The sequence below is a fragment of the Uloborus diversus genome, chromosome 9, assembly GCF_026930045.1.
Source record: "Uloborus diversus isolate 005 chromosome 9, Udiv.v.3.1, whole genome shotgun sequence".
NCBI lineage: Eukaryota > Metazoa > Arthropoda > Arachnida > Araneae > Uloboridae > Uloborus > Uloborus diversus.
In genome coordinates, this window is record NC_072739.1 from 142,465,126 (window position 1) to 142,487,478 (window position 22,353).

Consider the following 22,353-nt stretch of genomic DNA (forward strand, 5'->3'; position numbering starts at 1 on the left):
CCACCTCCTCTGAAGGTGCACATTTGATTAAATGGCCAGAAAAATTACGCTGAGCTGTTTTTTGCTTTCAAATGATTTCTCCTAAGCTTGTAACAAAAAGTCTTCGTTATCAAGATGGTTTTTGGAATCTAGATCCTCAGCAAAATCGTTATTGTTGCAGCTATGTCTAACACAGTTTGTGCATATAATTGAGTACTTCAGTCCACTTTCAGACTTTTCCAACATTCACTATATCCAATGAACCCCTCAGAGCAAGCACAAGATTTGAGACGCAAGAAGTCTTCTAGAGCAGGAGGCTTGGCTGTTGTAATAGGACGCAGATTATATTTCTGTGGTGCTTTTTTTGCACCCATCAAAAATGACACTAGCTTTCCCATACTTACAAGTGACCTATACACTGCATTGCTGGCACATTTCCTTGAAGCTTACATATCATTATTACCAAAAATATGATTAAGCTGGTATCTTCCATCTATTACATATGAGGCAGTGAGAAGCAAAGGGATGTAAGTGGCAAAATTAAATATTTGGAGATAACCAGTGCAAATGGTTGGTGAACCTCTCCTCTATCTTGGAGCAAGAAATGGTACTAGTAGACCTGGTAGTTGCTTCTATACAGCATGATTTAGAAAAGAAAATCAATGAAAGCCTACCTAGAATCTTATATTTAAACGCGTTTTATTCAAAACTTGAAAATGTCCACTTACATCCCTTTGCCTTACTGCCTCATACAGTGGCTCCCAAAAGTCTTCGTACACCTACGACTTTCAACGAAATAGGCCCCAATCCATTGGTTAGAATTAATATTTCGGAATAGGTATTTAATTATAAGATCTATGATCAATTTTTAACAAAACTACATGAAAAGTTTTAAAAAATATTAAAACTTAATTTTTAAAAAATCAAAAACCAAAAAGTGCCCGAAATTTTATGTCACAAAAGTCTTCGTACACTTTATAAAATGTCTTTATATTATTGAATAATTTAACTTTTTATTAAGTTATTAATTAGTAGAATATCATACAGTATTCATAACACCTTTTAAAAGTCTGGGAATTGATTTCATTCTTTTTCTTTCTTTTTTTGCGTAATTTTTGAGTAAGTGTTCAACCACACTTCGAGTCTTGCTGTTTCTAGCTCTATTTTTGTTTAAAAACCGTATTTTCGTAATCTATAGGCTATAGATATCTCCAAATACGTTACATTAAGTTCAAATCTGGAGATTGAGGGGGTATTTTCTGAATTTTAGAACAATTTTCGAGGCACTAGACGCAAACATTGAAAACCGTGTGCTTCATATCGTTATCTTGATAAAAAAACAAAGTTGCTTCCAATAACCAAATTTTTGGCTTAGAGTTCAAAATTGGTTTTTAAAATATTTAAAGGAACAGCATAATTCATTATTTCATCAAAAAATTCCAAACTACCAAGTCCTGATGCTGATATGCACCCTCACACTAGAACACCTCCACCGTCGTGATTAACTGATCCAATTAAGTTGTTAAGATTAAGTTCCTAATTTTTTCTTCTACTTACAATTATGCAAAAATTTAACCAAAAATGTTGAATTAATTTTTATCTGTAAGTAAGACGTAATTCTAAAACGTTTTTTGCTTATTTATCATTGATTTTGCGACGAAAAGCGTAAGCTTTCTGTTTTTCGCGCGATCAAGAAAATTTCTGCAGGAAGAGGACCCATTTAATCCAGCTAATCAGAGAACTTCGCGAAAAATTTTAGGTGAAAATTAAACGTAAAATTTTTCTTTTAACTCTGTAGAAACTTTTACAGCACTTAAATGTGTATTTTTCATAATTTTTTCAACTTTAAATCGCCGATCACGTTTTGTCAACTTTGCCGGTTGACCTTTTCTTACCTTGTTTTCGGTCCGATTCATTTGTTTAAAGCATTTTATCAAGCACTCTACTATACAAATAAAAAAATTAACTAATTTAGAGTCATTTCAAACCAATTTACCACTACTGTGGGAAACAAATTTGAATTTTGAATGGTGTTTGCGGTTTTTTTTTACGAATACCAGCGATTTTATAGCAATACAGACAATATTAAGGAATAAATAAACAAAAATTAAAGCCGAATGACTTATAAGGGTCAACACAATGCAAAAATATTAATAAAACGGCATATGATAATTTTAATTATGAATTTATTCGAAAATAGTTGAGTGTACGATGACTTTTGTGGCGTGTTATTTCTCTGTCTCATCGTTTTCTGACTTATTTCAAAAAGAAGATCCGTTAACATTTTGAAAAAACCAATGGGTTGTATTTAGAATGACATAGGAATGATGTGAACAAATATTGGACTCCATATTCGAATTCAGTTTCGAGTTATTTTGGTTTTACTAAAAAATTTCTAAGTGTACGGACACTTTTGGGAGCCACTGTATATGACACCAGTTGTTCGTTCTGTGATGTTGGATGAACCTTTTGCTTCAGATAATAGCACTTTAACGATACAGGATTTCTTTCCTTCTGAAACCAGATTCATCGAATACTGATGGAGGATCAGCGCATAACTCGTACCAGAAGTTTTTAGCAATTTGTTATTCCATCTTTACTGTTCATACCATTCGGTGTAAAAGATAGTTTGGACTTACACATCTTTACAGATAGTAACTACTCTCGTAACAGAAGCTAAAGACATAACTGCTTACCTCCTTTACAAAGAAATGCTACAAAATTGTTTGCCTTCAATTTCCTTTGATGTTACTACCCGAATGTTCAAGGTCTCATCGCAACTCACCTTATCATCAGCGAGCAATACCACTACCAACTTGAGAGGGAAGAAACTTCTGGGAGCTTTAGAAACGGATTGTGATTTCCAAACTGGGAGCTAAAAAGGTGTAAATATTTAGCATTCTATTGTTGTATTGCTCATTGCTCTCATCAAGACTTGATGTTCTATCGTTAAATCACTACAGGTTCTAGACCACCTGAATTTGTCATGCGTTAGATCTTTGGATAGCTGATGTTTGATGTGATCAAAAATTTTTTATCGCATAATGTACTGAAAGGTTTCAGATAGTGTTGCAAGTATATGTTCGCATATTTAGCATAATTCACATAACCAGGTGCGTAAAAGAGAGGTAGCTTGGTGTTTGCAATGTAACCCCCACCGACTTAGAGGGCGCAGAATTGCAGCATTGCCCGTCTCACTATTGGCAATTCCGGTTTGTCCCACCCGTACGGTGATGGCAAAAGATTGTAGAAAAGTTGAAGTAAGTTAATCAAGAAGTAGGGAAACTTTGGCCAATTTGGACTTTTTTTATGCTGCACAGGAATTTTGTTTTCCAGCGCTCTAAACAGTTTAATAACTCCAGTCACAGATATTTTGGTTACTGAGCTCGCTTAGATCTTTTAGAATTATTCTTCTGACATTACCATATCATTGTGAGGCATTTTGTACTTCGGAAAAGTTTAAGTTAGGGAAATTTTTTCGTAAACTTCATTCCAATAGTTGATTTTAGAATGTAAATTCAGGGTTACCCCCCCCCCCTCAAAGCGATGGCGCACCCCTTAAGTGTGACGGAGTACCCATCCAGAATAAAAGTCCTCAAAAAAGAAAGAAATACCCCTTGAAAAAACTGCCTTAAAAATTCCAATGACGCAAAGCTGCTTTATGGACCACTCCCCATCCCCCCCCCCCCCGCCTGTGCACCCCTGTTAATTGGATTTTTTTTCTGTGAGAGTTTATTGTTTTACTATTATAGAGTGGTTTTTGCGAGGTTTGAGAATTTTTTTTAAGTAATAGAAATTATTTTTATTTAAATAGAGGATTATTTCGTCCCCCCCTTCCCCCCAAAACCCGACGCGCAAAGTGCTGGGACTTTTTACCCCTTCTTGCTGGAAGAGTAAGAAGTAATTTGCAACAGGTTTCACCTTTTTTTTTTGGATGTTTGGGTTTGGCCATTTTTTGGTATAATTTTACTGTACTATAACTTGAAACTGATTTTACACTGCTACTAGTTACAACTAAGATTTCAAATTAACTTGAGGGAATTTAAGAAACTCCAGAACGGAACAACGACCTATCTACACACCCCTCAACCCCCGATTCCTTTTGAGTTTCGTAGCAACCTTTAGCGAAGATAATTTTTTTCCCGTAACCTTCATTTTTCATGAGATAAACTGTCTTAAAGTGGAATAAAAATCTACGAATGTCTCGAAAAAAAATTTCGATATAGTATAGAGATTTTTTCGATGTATAGAAACAATGTAATGAACATTGAAATTTGCTGGGATTTTGATACACAGGGTGTTTCGTTTTAACCTGCAAGACTTTTATTTTCGCAACTGTTAGTCCAAGATGTATATTCCAATTGCAAAAATGTTCAAAATCAGATGCAGTTATTTAAAGTTTGAAGCAAAAACAAAAATGAGCCAAAATATACAAAATTTAACTTTTTATACCGGCGCCCGGTCTCCTTACTTATATTTCGGGAAATTCTCCCCATTGAAAAATCATTCCAACAAAAAAAGTTTGACATTAGTACGACCAACATTCACCGAGTTATGAAACGCAGTTTTGTGACTTACACCACTTTACACTCGCCATCAATAACACCTTTTGGGGGAAAATATAACGGTTAACAAGGGTTTAAAACGATGTGTGTGCATATAGTGCGATTTTTCAAATTGTTTGAGGTTTTGCAGTGTGCTTTTGCGCATAATGGCATAACATTTGCATGAATTTTGGAATGGCAATGAAAAAATAAATATTTATTTTATTTATTTTGACAACCTGACATTCCTCAGAAAGGGCGGCAAGTTCAAATCTCATCTTTTGTATGGTCCCTTAAAACTTTAAACTCGAATATCTCCGTGAGTTTTGGTCGCACAAATGTCAAGTATTTTGTGCCAGGAATAGTTTTCAATGGAGATTATTATTCTAAATATTAGTTAGGGGACCTGGGGCCCGTATAAAAAGTTAAATTTTGTATATTTTGGTTCATTTTTATTTTTGCTTCAAACTTTCAATATCTTAACTCTGAATCTGATTTTGAACATTTTTGAAATTGGAAGTATACAACTAGGACTAACAGTAGCAAAAATAAAGGTCTTGCAAGTTAAAACGAACACCCTGCATAGAAAATTTCCATAAGTGGAAGTTCGTTATATGAAGGTTAGACTGTATTTCGATGCCGCAGAATGCAATTTTTCCCACTATGCAGTTGCTAATCGATAAGGAATATTTGAAAATCCATACCTATCACCATGAGAAATGTGCCGAAAAATTCTGAAAAATGAGACTGCAGTTGGCTCATGATGAAAAGAAATGACTTTTCATCCTCTCAACATTTCAATTATTGAAATTGAGATGTGAGCATAGACAATTTTGTCATAGATATTTACAGAAAAATTGCAAACCTGAAAATACTCTTCAATGATTTGCACTTTGCACAGTTCAATTCTTGCTTTGAGAGGTCGTAAACCCTTCTTTTCGGGTTTCTGCTGGGGTTCTGTCATTTGTTGGTGCATTAAGAACGTTCTTAAAAAAGTTCGAATAGTAGAAGAAATCTGAAGTAAAGGTCCATGGTAAAAACTGCTTCTTCACTACTTTTTTTTTTTTTTTGAGCAATCAAGATTGCTTATTGTTCTCACTTGACTGTTTTTGGCGTGCTATCATTTTATTTTCCCACCGCCACCCTCCGCACCATAACCGTCGACCGGCTCCTCACGATGCTGCTCCTATAACGAAAGCCGTCTCCATGTTGCATCCATGTCCTACACATACGCGCATACATACACAACTACACACACACGCACACATACACACACACATATATACACACATATACACCTACACACATACACAAACACATACACACACACAAACACATACACACACGCATACAGACACCTACACACACACAACTATCCACACATTCATGCCTGCACACAGACAAACACAAATGCCTATACACAAATACACATACACCCCCCACACACATTCATACCCACACAACTACCCACACACTTATGCCAGCACACAGACACAAACACACATGCCTACACACACATACCCCCCTACACACAAACACACATACCCCACACAAACACACACGCCTACATACACACCCTCGTGATTGCGAAAAACAATTTGAATTCAAGATGTCAAAATTCAAATTAATTTTTCTTTTCCATTAAATTTTTTTTTTTTTGTCTGCATCTAAATACAACCACCCTTGTTAGTAATACCCATCATATCTTCAGAAACCAGCCATTTTTGAGTATTCAAGATCATTTTTGAAAGTTGTTACGCGTTATACTGTTGAATTGTTTGAAAAGATAAAATGCTTTCATATCTACCAGATTCTTGTTCAATGGAATAAAAGAGTTAAATTTCTGAGAATAGCATATTGATATCGTTTTCAAGGTCAATTAATGATTGAATGACCTTGAAATATTACTGTCACATTACCTTGCCAAGTGACATATCATGCGAAAACCAATCGAAAGAGCTTCAAAATGATACCTACGGCACTCCACTCCTGTAGAAGTTGAGAAAAGGGAATTTTTGTAACTACTGAACCATCACTTTTTGCCGTTTTTGAGTACTATGGGGGGGGGGGGGGTCTCACACAAAAAACTAACGGTCAAAAAAAAGCTATTTTTTTGTCTATACTCACGTGGGTCGACTCAAACCTGTAAATTTTGTAGTAACCGATGATGGTCAGGTTCAGAGGCTCGTTAATTTGGCATGGAATGAATGATACAATTACCAAGTTGTGTGTGTGTACGGGGGGGGGGTCTCTTTAGAACTAGATTACAAATATCCCACATCTCATAAAAAGAAGACATATTGAGAAACAGTTTAAAAATCAAGATACAATCCAAATTTTGTACGTAGGGTATTTTTTTTTTTTAATATCCAATCAAATCAAGATGTCGGCAATTTACACGAAGTCTTTTTAATTTAATAAAACTGTTTCAGTAGCAGTTGTACTACTAAAAAATTTTTATATTATCAACTTAAGTTTAGAAAGTTCTTTTTTGCATTTTAAATAACCCTTCGTACCGTGTTTTCCCGAAAATGGGTCGCGGTCTCATATTAATTTTTGTTGGCCTACTGTCAGGGGATGACTTTTTTTATACACTTAAATTAGTACTATTTGTTTTATGCTTAAAAACACATTTTTTTTGGTTAAAAGAAACAACTTTATTTTCATTTAAGAAATACATTTATTCCAGTTCAGAGCATTTATTTATTTTCAATGAACATTCTAAAATGAACAAAATTAATACAATCCCACCTTTGATGGTGAAACAGGGCACTTGACATCCCATTAAGACAATCAAAGGCAGCTTAAAATGGCGTTTTCAGGACTTCACATTGAGAAATTACTGGGGGGGAGGGGGGGTTCCAGATCTTCTTATTCTGCACTAGTATTATACTTTCCTGGCCCCCTCCTTCCTCGTGTCCCAAAGCGTTCTTTTCAAAAACGATCGTAAATAGAGCTTATTTTGGAAGTAAGCAGTATGACTTATGAATTAGTCGAGAAAAATCACACTAAGGCTTATTTTTTGATTTGGTCTTATTTTCGGGGATTCACGGTAATGAATAATTTAGCAGGCTCACACTTCTTGCGAAGACACTTTTTTCTCTCTATATCAGGCTGATTTCAAGACCTAATTCTTCATTCCAACGAAGTCTGTTTAATAAGCTTGGTTTCCAAAAAAAAAAAAAAAAAAAAATCCACATTTTATTGCAATAGCGAAAACCGTTCTTGATATTTTTTTCTTTACTAATAATAAAGCTCGAAGTTTCTCTGTCTGGATCTGTGACGCGCATAGCGCCTAAACCGTTAGGCCGATTTTCACGAAATTTGGCACAGAATTAGTTTGTAACATGGGTGTGTGCACCTCGAAGCGATTTTTCGAAAATTCGATTTTGTTCTTTTTCTATTCCAATTTTAAGAACATTTTACCGAGTAAATTATCATAACGTAGAATAGTAAATTACGAAATTATCATAACGTGGAACCGTAACATGGGCGAGCAAATGAACATAAAACCAATTGGCGAGAAATTCATCATCCATTATTTGTAAATATGCAGGCGAACCAAATGACCTTTAAATTTTCTACTATGGGCAAAGCCGTGCGGGTAGCACTAGTTTTAAAACAAGGACAGTAGTCTATAAAAATTCCATGAAAATAGAGACAAGAGAGTTCTTAAATTATATTGATATTCTCTAAATAAAAATAGTGCCCTTATCGATCGTGAAAGGCAAGAGTCATTCCACATATTTTGATATGAAATGTCTTCTACGTAACTATAAATGTGAAAATTCTTTTATTTCTTTCACTATAAAATTACAGATAAAAAGAGCCCACTAATATTTTTTAAGTCTCATTTGGATTTTCACAGTGAAAAAATATATTTATTTCGAAATTTAGAGCTACGTACGAGACATTTCAAAGCTAAATAATGTGCTATGACCCTTATGTTATTACCGCCCATATTCAGAGTCAGTTAATTCCTGAAAAGTAACAACGATTATTTTTAAAGAAGTTTATCTCGAATTTTCAGATTTTGTGCAATAAAAATGAGATTCTTAAATTAATTATTGTTTTACAGTTGCCTCGAAATACAGTGATGCGGAGAATTGTGAAAATGAGTACAATAATATTTGAGTCATTAGCGCAGTCAGAATTTGACTTGCGAGGGGAAGGTAGGTGGGGGTCACAAGTCTTCAGCTGTAGATAAATTACCATATTAGGATTGGCAATGTGTAAAAACTGAGGGATTGAGTTTGGGGAGTCTCTGCGTGTCTATGAGGCTCAATTTAACATGAGATGGCAGTGCTTCTTAGGTTTCGACGATAATTATTGCTATTTGTGTATTTTTAGCTCTGAATCTTCAAATTAGTTTCAATTACGTCAATTATTTTTTTTCTCGCAAAAAATAAATTTCAATATGAAAAGTATATGAATGATTGAAATTTACTGAAACGTAACGCTTAGCTGTTTGAGATAGAGAGAATGAATTTATATTTGTCTTCTAACTTATGCTAACAAACAGTTTTACTCTTAAGAATCAATAGCAAACGTTAAAAAGGTAAAATTTTGAAACAATTTACAACCTAAGTAAGCCAACTGTTATATGATGCTGTAAAATCGATTTGGTTTATGAGAAATAGGCTCGTTAATTTTTATACTTTTACTTTCTGTTGAGATATGAAAGATAAAACAATAAACAAACACATAAATGTGTATATAGTACTGGTTAGTCGAGCCATGACCTTGACAATGTTAACCTTTTTATGGGTAAAAGGAGTAATTGGTGCTGAGTTGAGTTGGGTTACTTTCGTAGTATACATTTGCTTAAATATTCCAACTCAAATCAGCTTCAATAACACCTTGTTTTTTTTACTGAACTCAAAAGTGGTAAACATTGTCAAGGTCGGAGCTCAACTAAACATAGTCAAACCGTACGCGCCCGGATGCATATAAATAACCTTTACTTTGCTAGAGACCAAGTAAAAATTTGAAGACTGCTGATTGGCGAACACATAAAAACGCGTCAGCCATCTTCTTTACAGCCTGTTTTGCGTGCTCTTTCAATGTTTCATTTCGAAACCGGGTTTCCTAGATATTGAAGGGAGAGGAGATAAAAGCACTCTCTCTCAAACGTGAATTCCGAATTTCTGAGAAACGAAATTCGTTCACATGCGTTGGATAGAGAAAAAACATAGTCGATGCATTTGCGTCGGCTGAACAATCAGGAGTCCCAAAACTATGACAAGGTTCCTAGCTGAGTAAAGGTTTTTTTAATATGCCGCCCTCGGATACACAAGCGAACTTTCAACTTCAAACCGTTTTTGAGTTGTGCAAGGATACATACACGCATTGGACGTACAGAAATTATGATTCAACCCCCTCGAAGAGATTTTTTGTTTGCCAAATATGTACTAACAGAAACACGTACGGAGGGGGGGGGGATTCAAGTGTGATTAAAATAAAAATTTGAGTCGGAAATTTTCTTGCAAATGCTTCCTTATTTACTTCGTACAAACAAGTAAAAACTGATTCAGAAATATTTCTAAGAGGAAAACTATGACCACCCTTGTAATTTGACCACCTTTTTAAGTTGACCGCTTTTTTCAGGCACGGAATTGTCGCACATGCTAGGAACTAGCACTCAAGGGCCATGTACTGTTAGAAAAGATTCTACCAGTAGATCAATCAAAGCACAGTTCGAGAAAAGAAAGGATTGCAAGTTTTTATCCACCGGTAGATACGTTTCAATCATACCAGCACACGACACCTGGGAATTTGGAAGAGCTTCACAACGTTTCCCAAAGGGCGAAGGATCGAAAAAGTGCTTAACAAATTCAAACAGCAAAAGTAAATAAACCAAAATTTTCTTACCTTGCAGCCGGTCCACAAGCACACAAAACTTTCTTTGTCCATTTGTGGTTGAACATGATCTGATCTAATATGCTCAACTAGTTCAGCATTTCCTTCAACACACGTTTTACAATGTAACCAGCTACATTGCTGAAATTCAGTTGAGGAACAATTTGACTGACTAATACTGCTACAAGAATTAATTTGACTATTATTTCGCTTATCAAAATGGAATATAGATTCGGAATGACCACTTGTCTCACTAGATTCAGCAGTTTTGCATTCACTCGAAGAACAAGAAGCGTCAGCAGTCTGTTTGAAAGAAGGAACAATATTTTGAGTTTCAGCTCTTTGGAATGATTCACAATGAGATTTTGGCACCGAACTACTTTGTGGGAGGTAGAAGTGTTTGATTCCTTCGGGTTTAGTGACTGGTTCACTGACAGTTTTTGTTCGATCGGGGCAAGTTTTTTGATGAAAAAATGTTCTTCCTTTTTCATCAGAGAAATCGTCCGTATTACTACTCGATAAGCTGTGTTTGGTGTCCTTTTTGATGGTTGTACTGTGGTGTTCAAGCGGATAGTCGTCACTTTGGCAGTCTTCTTGTAGAGCTGGCGGTATGGGCGGCATGGGTTGAGGAGTGCCAGATCTCGAAAACCTGTCTGGTTCCTCAGGAGAACACGGAGATGACCCACTGTTGCTGTCGCTGCCATTGCTGCTGTAATGACAAGAGTCCACACTTCCTTGATCACTGCTGAAGTTGCTAGCGCCAATGCTGAAATAAAAGCATAGAAATTAGAATGGAGAAAATCGTAATCTTGTATAAACCATTTGCAAGTCATGTGTTACATTTTACTCATATATTTTCACTTTATTACCGGAATTTTAAACTTTGGCGTTTAATTGTGATACAGGGTTACTACGAAATATTCATTCGTTCTGGAAACGCAATAATTTTCAAAAGTAACGCACATACATGGAAATTACCACAAACTCACCAAATACGCGCGATGTTCATCAGTTCTTGCAGTGTTTTGGGGGCACATTAATGACCTCCTTAATGTACCCCAATACCAAAAGGGTAGAAGAACGCAAGGACAGCCTCTATCAAACAGAGATGACTTCACCAGGATAACGCTGGACGCTACCAGGACGTAACACAAACACGCAGTTTTCCTACTTAGACGCCATTTTAAAATTAATACACTCGTGTTACCAAGACAACTCGAAATATTGGAGAACTTGCAGTTGTTTTCATATACACTGTACTCCCGATTACCAGTGTGTGAACTATCCGTGCAGCCGAAAATTTAAATATTTAAATACTAGTACTAATGTAATACTTTTTGTATTAGTTGAGTATCGTAATTAAAACTCAAAGTATTTTATATACCACCATGTACTTTACTTATAGCTTCCTAATACACACTTTATTGCATGCTTGGTCATTTTCAGATTATCAGTGCTTTTCGATTTTTCGTGCAAATCCTTGCATTAATTAGCACGGATCATCGGGAGTACAGTGTATTCCTCATCGTAGTACGTACAATACTTTAAGATATATACTATTACCATAAGTTGAAGTATCAACTTTCTAACTTTCTATAATAACATTTTGTACTTGAAAAATAATGATTTGTACGTGCTGCGGGTGTGAACGTACGATCACGCCCGCAACACGTACAAATCATTAGTTTTTAAATACAAAAAAAAAAAAAAAAAAAAACTTTAGTTGATATACTTCATATTATAATACACAACGATTCGCAACTCTAGAGCTTGAATACGCTACCTTGCGGTGATTAACAATACTAAAGAAAAAGGTAAAATATTCCATTCCACGTGTTCTTTGGGGTAAATTACAGGCTTCAGACAGTTTATGATGTAATGTAATTTCAGAAGAATTGAAAAGAAAGCTTTCCACAAAAACACGATGAAAAATTACTGTCATTCATTAAGCGTCAAAGTAAGTTATAAGTTACGGCATTTGTTTGTTTTACCTTTTTCATCCGCCATTAGACAATGGCTGCAGCGTCCCCAATAGTTTATTGGAGTTGCGAATTCCTTATGTACGAATAATTGCAATTAAATACCAAAGTTTTAAAATTACGGAACTAAGTGAAAATATAAGCGTAAACACATCTCATTAGTGCAAATGGATTCAGCAAACCTTTATTGTATTTTAAGCTGAAATAAAGAACTAAGAAGCAGTTTAGCACATCAACCTCTTTGGCGCATGCTTGAATTAAAAATTCCCACCTTTTTAATGGATGGTGGGCTATTTTTTAACCCACCTCGAGATATTGCAATCTTGCAATCATTGCATGTGCATAGGTTCTTCTTATTTACATAAAGCAGTAACTAATACTTATGCCAGTGGTGCCCAACTTTTTTCTGCTCGAGGGCCGAACATTAAAATCATTCTCGCGAGTCAGAACATACAAAATTTTGAAATATTTCCCTGGTTTTTAAATAACATAGGAAAATATGGAACAGGGGAGAAAAACACAAATCAGTAATTGTTGTTATCATTACTCGATGCGTATTTTATTAAATGATTTTTTTTTTCTTTTCAGAAATTAATTTCTGAATACAGTAAAACCTGTAAAGTTGACCACCTTTGTAAGTTGGCCACCTGTCTAGGTTGACCGCTTTTGTCAGGAACGGAATTAGTCTTATCTTATGTAATGAAGGAAAACCTCTGTAACTTGACCACCTCTCTATCTTGATTGTACTAAAAGTTTCATCAGTTATGCCTCAAATAAGTAACCAGACCATTTTAGAAAAACCTATGAATATTTATGTTTCCATCGGAAAACATTGGGCTAATGTTAAGTCCCAGAAAATGAGCCAAACTTCAATAAGGAGTTATTTTGTTAAAAAATAGATTACTATGGTTACAAATGTACAAGAAAAAATCAAATGAAGAATTTGAGTCACTTTTGACTTGTTATGAATTTTTAAGAATTGTTAATATCAAGTAAATAGTTTTTCATAAGCAATGAGGCATTTTTTTTTTAAAATCAATTCACAAAAATTTTAAATTTGTATGATACTTTACGCGTCATTCTGGTAAATAATCTCTAAAAATATTCAAACAACATTTTTTTCTTATTGTTTTAAAGTAATGTTAAACAATGAAAGTGAGTTTAAAGTATTCCAGTTAGTTAAAAAATAAATGCTTGGGACAAGAAATGACAAAAAAAAAAGTTTTCATTACTACCCTCTATAAGTTGACCACCTGTCTAAGTTGTCCACCAAAGTACTGCACCGCAAGTGGTCAACTTACACAGGTTTCACTGTATTTGGCTTCAAATCTGTGACATCGCCACTTCATGCTTTTCTATTTGTGACATTTAACAAAACAATAGGCCACATGGATCAACTTCGCGGGCTGGAAGTGGCCCGCGGGTCGTAGGTTGGGCACCACTGACGTATACCATCAACAAATCTCAGAAGCTGCTTTGTATAAGCAAGTTTCAACATGTCAGTACGGTGTAATTGGGGGGGGGGATCGTTCCCGAAACATATGGTTTACTATCGTTAAATTAATACAAACCTAACTTGAATTAGTTTCAAAAACCGTTTTGAAAAAAAAAAAAAAAAAGTCTACATTTCGAATAAAAGGTGGCATAAGAAATCTTAACTGAAATTTTTTCATGTAACAAAAAATCAACCCTGACATCTACCCAACAAAGAAGTGCGTGTGTGTTCCCCAAATATTTTTTTTCAACAACAGTACTGCATTTCACTACAAGCTCAACGCGTGATATGCCAACTTAGTTTAATTTTAAACGCAATACAATTTTCTCTTCCTGTATAAGTATTAATCAATTTGAAACGATTTTCGCGAACATGAAAGTGTCTCATAAACTTCTATTCAAAATTTGCAAGTATTCAGAAATTTAAGCTCCATGTCTAGACATTTTTCAGAGAAAAAAATTCTAGACATCGGGCTTTAGAAATTATGGAAATTAATTGAATTAAGTCATGACTTTTGAAACGTTTTTCGGTAACTTTTCAAAGCGTTCAACGTACAAACAATGTACTGCCACATTTTTTTTTTCATAAAATGTGGTTCCAATTCTTAATTTTAGGGCGCACTAGTGATTCACCTTTTCCACTCCGCATGCGTTAATTTCTTCTTTGGCAAAATAAAGACTGGGAAATTAATCCGTTACTGCTAATTTTTTTTAACGAAGTCGCTTCAAACTATGCCTTCTTTTGAAAAACGAAAAACAAATGTAAAAACTTGGGCATTTTGTTCACACAAAACATGTTAGACGTTTAGTAAGATTATTTTCTGATCAAGCATCACCCACGGTTAAAGGAAAAGTACAACTTCTTGTTCTTCGCACTTAATTCGAGTTTTTGCCTTCTGTTTTTTCAGTTTATTTTTTAAATTATTATTACTATTAATTAATTAATTTTTGAGACATAATCAACAGTTGCTAGACTCTTTTTTTTTTTTTTTTTTGATTGAATTAGGAGAGTATGCTGCTTGCTAATATGAAGATCTGTCACAGTAAATACTTCTAAAAATGGAAAACTGACTTCTAAGCAATTTTAAATATAGCGAACATGAAAACCGCGGGGTGAGCAAAATTTGTTACATTTCCGTTGAACTGTTATGGAAAGATAAATTTTTCGTTTTTTGGCATTGTTGTCATTGCTTTACTGGACAAGTTGGTTTCCGCTGAAAATGAAGTACGAATAAAACGTCTAATTCCAACATTTCCCTATTCTTCTTGTTATAATGAAATCCAAAACGCGTTTCTTCAAATATCTCAAAAATTCATTTCTGCAGATACTGTGCTTTACCTTCCCACGGCAGAATAAGTATATAGTAAGGTTATTAACGCAGAAATAATTTTAACAATTTAAGAAAAATAGATCCTGACATAAAAATGCAAAACATGTGATCTCAAAAAGCTTATGTTAGGGTTGTTCAAGTCATAAAAGTAAAGAAAATCCGAAATTATTTTTTAAATACAGGGATATTGGCAGGTGCATATGGCATCTGATAAATCAGTTCAATTTCGGGCATTTTCATACACATAGTTGATGCATGTGCAAAAGAACTCGTTAAAAGCGGCATTGCTAGAAGAAAACTCTGAAATTATATTGCGCCTGTGACAGAAAAGAGTTCCATGAAATCGACATTGCTCAATCAATAATTAGAAAATATATTAATGTCTCGTTACGTAAAAAAAAAAAAAAAAAAAAAAATGGATAAAAGCGGCATTGCTCGAAGAATACTCAGAAAATGTATTGATCCCTCGTTGTGTAAAAGAATCCGATGAAAGCGGCATTGCTCGAAGAAACCTCAGAAAATTATATTGATGTCTCGTTACCCATTAGAATTCGTTGAAAGCGGCATTGCTCATAGAATGCTCAGAAAATGTATTGTCTCGTTACGCATAAGATTTCGTTGAAAGCGGCATTGCCAGAAGAAAGATCTAAAAATATATTGATGCGTCGTTACGGGTAAGATTTCGTTGAAAGCGGCATTGCTCAAAAAATGCTCAGAAAATGTATTGTCTCGTTACGCATAAGATTTTTGTTGAAAGCGGCATTGACAGAAAAAAAGATCTGAAAATATATTGATTCCTCGTTATTGGGTAAGAATTCGTTAAAAGCGGCATTGCTCAAAGAATGCTCAGAAAATGTATTGTCTCGTTACGCATAAGATTTCGTTGAAAGCGGCATTGCCAGAAGAAAGCTCTGGAAATTATATTGATGTCTCGTTACGGATAAGAATTCGTCGAAAGCGGCATTGCTCGAAGAATACACAGAAAATGTATTGATGCTTAGTCATGCAAAAGAATTCGTCGAAAGCGGCATTGCTCGAAGAATCCAAATGTATTGATGCTTAGTTATGCAAAAGAATTCGTCGAAAGCGGCATTGCTCGAAGAATCCAAATGTATTGATGCTTAGTTATGCAAAAGAATTCGTCGAAAGCGGCACTGCTCGAAGAATACACAGAAAAATGTATTAATGCTTAGTTATGCAAAAGAATTCGTCGAAAGCAGCATTGCTCGAAGAATACACAGAAAATGTATTGATGCTTAGTTATGCAAAAGAATTTGTCGAAAGCAGCATTGCTCGAAGAACACTCAGGAAATGTGTACTCACCCGCTGAGCTCTGCGCGTCTGCTTCTGGTCGTGGCCCGAGTTAGGGGCATTGGAATAAACATCTAGTTAGTTAAGCCTATAAGCGGGGGAGCAAGGCGCTCCCAGGAGGTCTTCAGAATATTCTAATTCTAACTTCCCAACACGTGCCGCATTCGGAAGTCCTTTTTTTCCTATGCTTGTTCTCGGCATTTAGTTTCACACTTGCGGTCTTGTTACCATCAGATTCTTTATTTGAACTTTCTGAGATTATGAGGTGAACGACATCAATTTTCATTAAAATTGTATTCGACTTAGGATTAATCATATTATCATTACCAAAAATCACTTCTGTCAGGTTCCCTGTTTTCAGAGTTTTTAATTATTTTTAGGGAAGCAGTTGAATTTACTGTGTTCTGGAACAAACTCGTCCAAATAGTTATGGAAAGAAACATGACTGATGCTTTCCGTACTGCCCTAAAGGCCTAGTGCCGCCTAAACCTAGTGCTAAGATTATGAGGCAAACGGCGTTGAAATGATTTTTTAATTTTGAACGATCTTCAGCTTACAGGAAGCCCAGATAATGTGTATCTTGAAATTTTACTTAATCTAATTGCAAGAATTTTTCATTTATGTTTTAATTTTTTAGAAAAAAATAAGTGCTACAATAGGGTCAGTTCCGGAATTTTAAAAGTATTTTTTTCTGAAAGAGCATACTGAAAAACATAGGATCTAACAATTTTTTAATAACTAAGTTTAATATTTAAAAAAAAAAAAAATTTAATCGGTGCGCTCTTATTGTTAACGCTTCAGCGGATGACATCACAAATGATGAAATACCATTCACTGATGCCATTTCAGAAAGCACAATATTTAATTAGCTTCTTTACTCCGATGAGTTGGCAACAATATGGATGATAGCAAGTGTATAGCGCAATATTTAATTTGCTTCTTGATTATCATAACGTGGAAACGCGGTAGACAGATGCGCCAAAGTGCATCATTTGTGACGCCATAAAGACCTCGCCTTATTTTCAAAATCGGGCATTTTAAAAAATTAATTAAAAATCATTTTAATTAAGTTTTTTCTCGAAGAAATTTTAGTTTTTTTTTTCGCTCCATGTTTTTTTTTTTTTTTTTTGCTTATTCTATCAGTTTCAGTGACTAAAAGTAGAACTTTTGACTGAAGGAAACAACCCCATTAGTAGAACAATGTAAATAAATGAATAAAATAAAACAATAAAAATTTAAAGTTTCTAAGCTTAGATGCCTGCCTCTGAAACTTGGCCCAGAAATAAAACACATACTTTACATGTACAATAAATATATTGTCTTCCGTATTTGGATATTAAACGAATATCGCAGACTCGGATAACTACCATTCAAATTGTCTCCAAAATTCAGAGAACAAAGACACTGTATGTTACGGGCTATGAGCTAATTGTTTACATTTATTCAATTCGTAAGAAAATCTATTAAAAAAAATTCTTATTAAGGAACATGAAAGAACAACATTATTACTTTCAAGACATCAAAACAAACTTACATGTTACTAATTTTAAGAACGTGCTATAAAAAAAGCTTGATAACTGTACGTGAAATGCAAATAACTTTTACTTGATGGATTTTTAGCAAGAATAAATAGCATTTATTTTGGAGCAAAAATGTTTTCAATACTGTACTACCAAACTGTAAAATTCTATGAGTACAAAATTTAGAAATAATTTTAAGGAATAATAAATGACATGAACTTAAGATGCAATAAATGTTAAAGAACAACTTTGTGACCCACATATTACATAATACATTGCATAAGCGTGGATGATAAGGAGTCCTCCTCCTCCATAAGTTTTAAGGTTATGACTTCCCCTGGGATGCATTAAGACTTAAAATTATTTCTTCATTTTCAATCTGATTTCACATTTGAGATGACGAATACGATTATGATAATTAATCAATATTTCTCCCAATCGATAAATTAATATTTGCATTTAGAATAAAAAATAACATTTATCTTACAAAACTAATTTACCCTCCCCCCCCCCCCACACGCGAGAGAAAAGGAAAAACAGGGTGTCGACAGGAACTATGAAAAAAAGTTCCCTGACTTTTCCCTGATTAAGATAAGAACTTTAAGAAACTATTAAAATTACTCTTAAAAATATATGTGTATTTATGATAGAACTAAAAAGTAATTGAAATTATTTTGAACTAAGTTTTCAAACAGTATTTATAATTGTTGCAAGAATAACAAGTAATAGTGAAAGAATAGAAGTAATGTAGTTATTCTTATATAACTAATTGACATATTTATGCAAAACAGATGAAACCATTTGACATCCATTCATAAGGAGCTTTTCTCTAATCCAGAACATAGGTTTTAATAAAAGAATACAGCATTTTAACAATAAAAAATAAAGATATTTACTTAAGTACACAAGTTAACTCTATTTCAAATGATTTCAATATGTAACGAAAAAAAAATCTTAAGATTGCTTTTGTAACAAACAACTTTGAAATGCAAGGAAAAAAAACAAGAAAAAAAAGCAATTAGTTTATTTCAAGATATATAAAAGAAGAATACAACTTGGTTATAAAATTAAAGAATCACTTAAGTCTGAAGAAAATAAAACCTTTATAATCTGCGGTGACAACAAATAGTATAACGGCAAAAAACAAAGTTTTTTTTATTGAACGTTCAATTTTAGCAATTAAATTAAAAATGCGAAGAAGTTATTAACTTTTAAGCTTTTATAGTATTAATTCAAAAACCAAAGATTTCTTCTTGAAATCGTGATTACAATACGCTAATTACTTCGAGACAATGGAATAAAGGCAAAGGAGCTAAGGCATTAATGAAGGCTTCCTCTTTGCCTGTATGGTTGTTTATTTTACGTAGCATTGAAAGCGTAAAAGGAAATTTCAAGCTAGGTAAAATAAACAACCTAACAGACACAGAAGCAATCTTAGGAAGTTCATCCTGTGGTTAATAAGTAAGATTCAATACTTTGACGTTGAGGAAAAAAGATGCACAAATATGCGGCAGTGTATAATAGCACCTCATTAATCTTACCTTTTTTTTTTTTTTTTTTTTGAACAGATAATTGGCGGAAAATGCGTAGGGAATTAGAGTACTTTATTTTGTAAAGCAAAAAAAAAAAAATCTTCATAAAATCAATTTTCCCTGATTTTTTGTATTTTTTTCCAAAATTCCCTGTTATTTCCCTCGCTTTTCCCTGATTAATAAAGTTCCCTGACTTTTCCCTGATCTGTCGCCACCCTGAAAAAGAGACCCAAACAAAATTCGTTTTGGAGGAACCATATAAAACTCTCTGACACAACATCCATTTCCTTCTCAGAATAAATAAAGAAACAAATGCCCTTCGATAAATGTATCTAACTTCACTATAGCAACCAGCTGACTGTTCGATATTCTTTTCACACGAATGGAGAAAAATGGCCCTATGTAAATGAAGGCAAAAATATTCTCATGATGGCATGAAAAGGCCATTAAGTGAAAAAGGCTGTGGAATATCCTTATATTATAAGTTCATAAAATAGCCATTTAGAATATGTTAAAAATGAAAGGATATTGAATTTTTCATAACTTTGGGTAACTACTTACGCGCAAAAATACAATGTGGATACTAGACAGGGTTGTAAGAGTTTCGCCCAGTGGTGGTTTTAACCATGGATAAAACCGGTTTAAACCGGCCGGGATGAAACCAGTTTTATCCAGTTTTGACCACTTAGAAAATTATCAAATTTTAAATGAAAACCAAATAATAATTTATTAAAAAGAAATGCGAAACAAACCATAATCAATCATCTTTCATTATTTATCTAAATAGCATGTTTTACAGTTTTTAGAAATTACAGCATGTTTAGAAGATAAGGTTTACATGAAAAGTATGCAATAACATCAAAAAAATAATAGAGTGAAACATTGTAAGTTGAATAGATAGATTTTAATTCTCACATACAAAAGTACAAAGTATTTGAAGTAATTTTGAAGAATAAATAAGAAAAAAAAGAAAGCTTCTTTTTGAAACATATATGAGCATTTAAAAACAAAACAAAACTAAAGGTACAGGGGAAACACTTTTGAAATTAAAAAGCAACACTACTGAAAAGTTACTGTATAATATTTATGTTACAGGCTGTCTTGTATTCCTTATGTCTTTTGTTTTAGTTGTGAGCAATTTCTGTTATTAATTTTGAAGAAAGTTAAAATTTGTTCACTCCTATTGTTATAATAATGTAAATTACTTCACTAATATTATATTTAATTAACTAAAATTGCTGTGCTTAATTAACAAACTTTCAAATAACAGATTTATTAGTTGCAAAACACAGATCTTCCATACATACAAATTAGAAGTGTATTTTCATGTAATTTAGTTTTGGCCAGTTGGTTAAATCCAGTTTTGGCCGGTTTTAGCCAGTGGCCTGGATAAAATCAGTTTTGTCCGGCCAAAACTACAACCCTGGTACTAGACGATGTCTGCCCACATAGGATCGCATTTTTACTCATATTCTAGCATTTCTGGAGGCATCGCTCTTCATGAGTCCAAAAATGATACTTAGTAAAGCCTATTTATATAACGTTCGACTACCTTTATATGTCGTCTTTACGTCCGTCGTTACGTTGCCATTTACATTTATACCTATTTTCAGAGTCATGATTTATTTCTCATCCTTTCAATACAAAAGTTTCCTACAACATCATGAACTATCGGAAATACGAAGGCTTGCCAGATTTCTGAAATGTCCAACCGGGGCCACCGGAATACCCCCCCCCCCCTCCCTCGTCGTGAGTATTCAAAAGGAAACCACGGGTTGATAGTGACTCAAGTTAAATTTTCTGAAGAAAGTGCGAAATTTTCAGAAACTATGAGAAACTTGACCCCTCTCCCCCCCCCGTAAAAAATTTTTGCAACATGCAAACAGAAATTATTAAAAAGAAAAATTTTAAAAGTTTTCTTTCTTTCTTTTCTTTTTTTTAACACTTTTTCAGCTTTAAAATGTGTTGTCAGCCCAAAATATTTGAAAATTTCGGATCACAAACACACCTTAAGGGAACACACCTCTGGCTGGTTCTTAGCGTATTTTAGAGGGTAGTTCATTCTCAATGCTATGAATAAATACTAATTATGAGCCTAAACCTGGGGTAATAATAAATGACACAAGCAGATAAATTTAAATATTTTATTTTTTACAAGTCAATATTTAATAGTTACTTTAGTAAGAAGAAATACTTTGAATGAGGGATAAAAACTTGGACAATATTTACATGTATTTTTCATTTTTAGGGCTTTTTTTTGAAAAGACTTTTTTGGTTTTAATGTTGTTGTAAAAATCCTCACAAGCTGATTCGATATTAATTTTATAAGTCTATGTTTCAAATGACAAAATAATTATCCAAAATAATCCTTCACAGTTAATATTTTTTAAACTTTTTTGGTCAGCTAATCAAATTTAGCTTTTCCGGGACCTGAAGTAAACTGGACGGGACACCGGGATTTTCCCAGAAAACTGGGACTGTCCCGGTCTAAACGGGACGTCTGGCAAGCCTATTCATAAGGCTACATACGGTTGGCTGGTTTTTAGTGTTTTAGAGGACAATTTATTCTCAATGTTATGTATAAATGGTTACTAATTATAAACCAAAACCAGGGGTAATAATACATGACACATTAAACATTTATTTCTTACAAATTAATATTGATAGGGATAAGTTACTTAAGTAAGAAGAAACAATTTGAATGAGGAATAAAAATTTGAACAATATTTACATGTACTTTTCATTGGCTAGAATATTTTTCGGTGTTAATCTTGCTGTAAATATCTTCACAAGCTAGTCCATCA

At 33.9% G+C, this 22,353-nt stretch overlaps 1 protein-coding gene across 1 annotated transcript in view; it reads right to left on the bottom strand.

Moving 5' to 3' along the window:
• The window catches only part of LOC129230538 (zinc finger protein aebp2-like), a 49,078-nt gene extending 33,325 nt beyond the window's left edge, over positions 1 to 15,753 (bottom strand). The window contains exons 1-2 of the mRNA XM_054864942.1: positions 15,728 to 15,753; positions 10,395 to 11,148 (exon numbers count right to left, since the gene is read on the bottom strand). Coding sequence (XP_054720917.1) covers positions 10,395 to 11,148; positions 15,728 to 15,753 — 780 coding nt within the window. The remainder of the gene's footprint in view (positions 1 to 10,394; positions 11,149 to 15,727) is intronic.
• Positions 15,754 to 22,353: the final 6,600 nt, after the last annotated feature.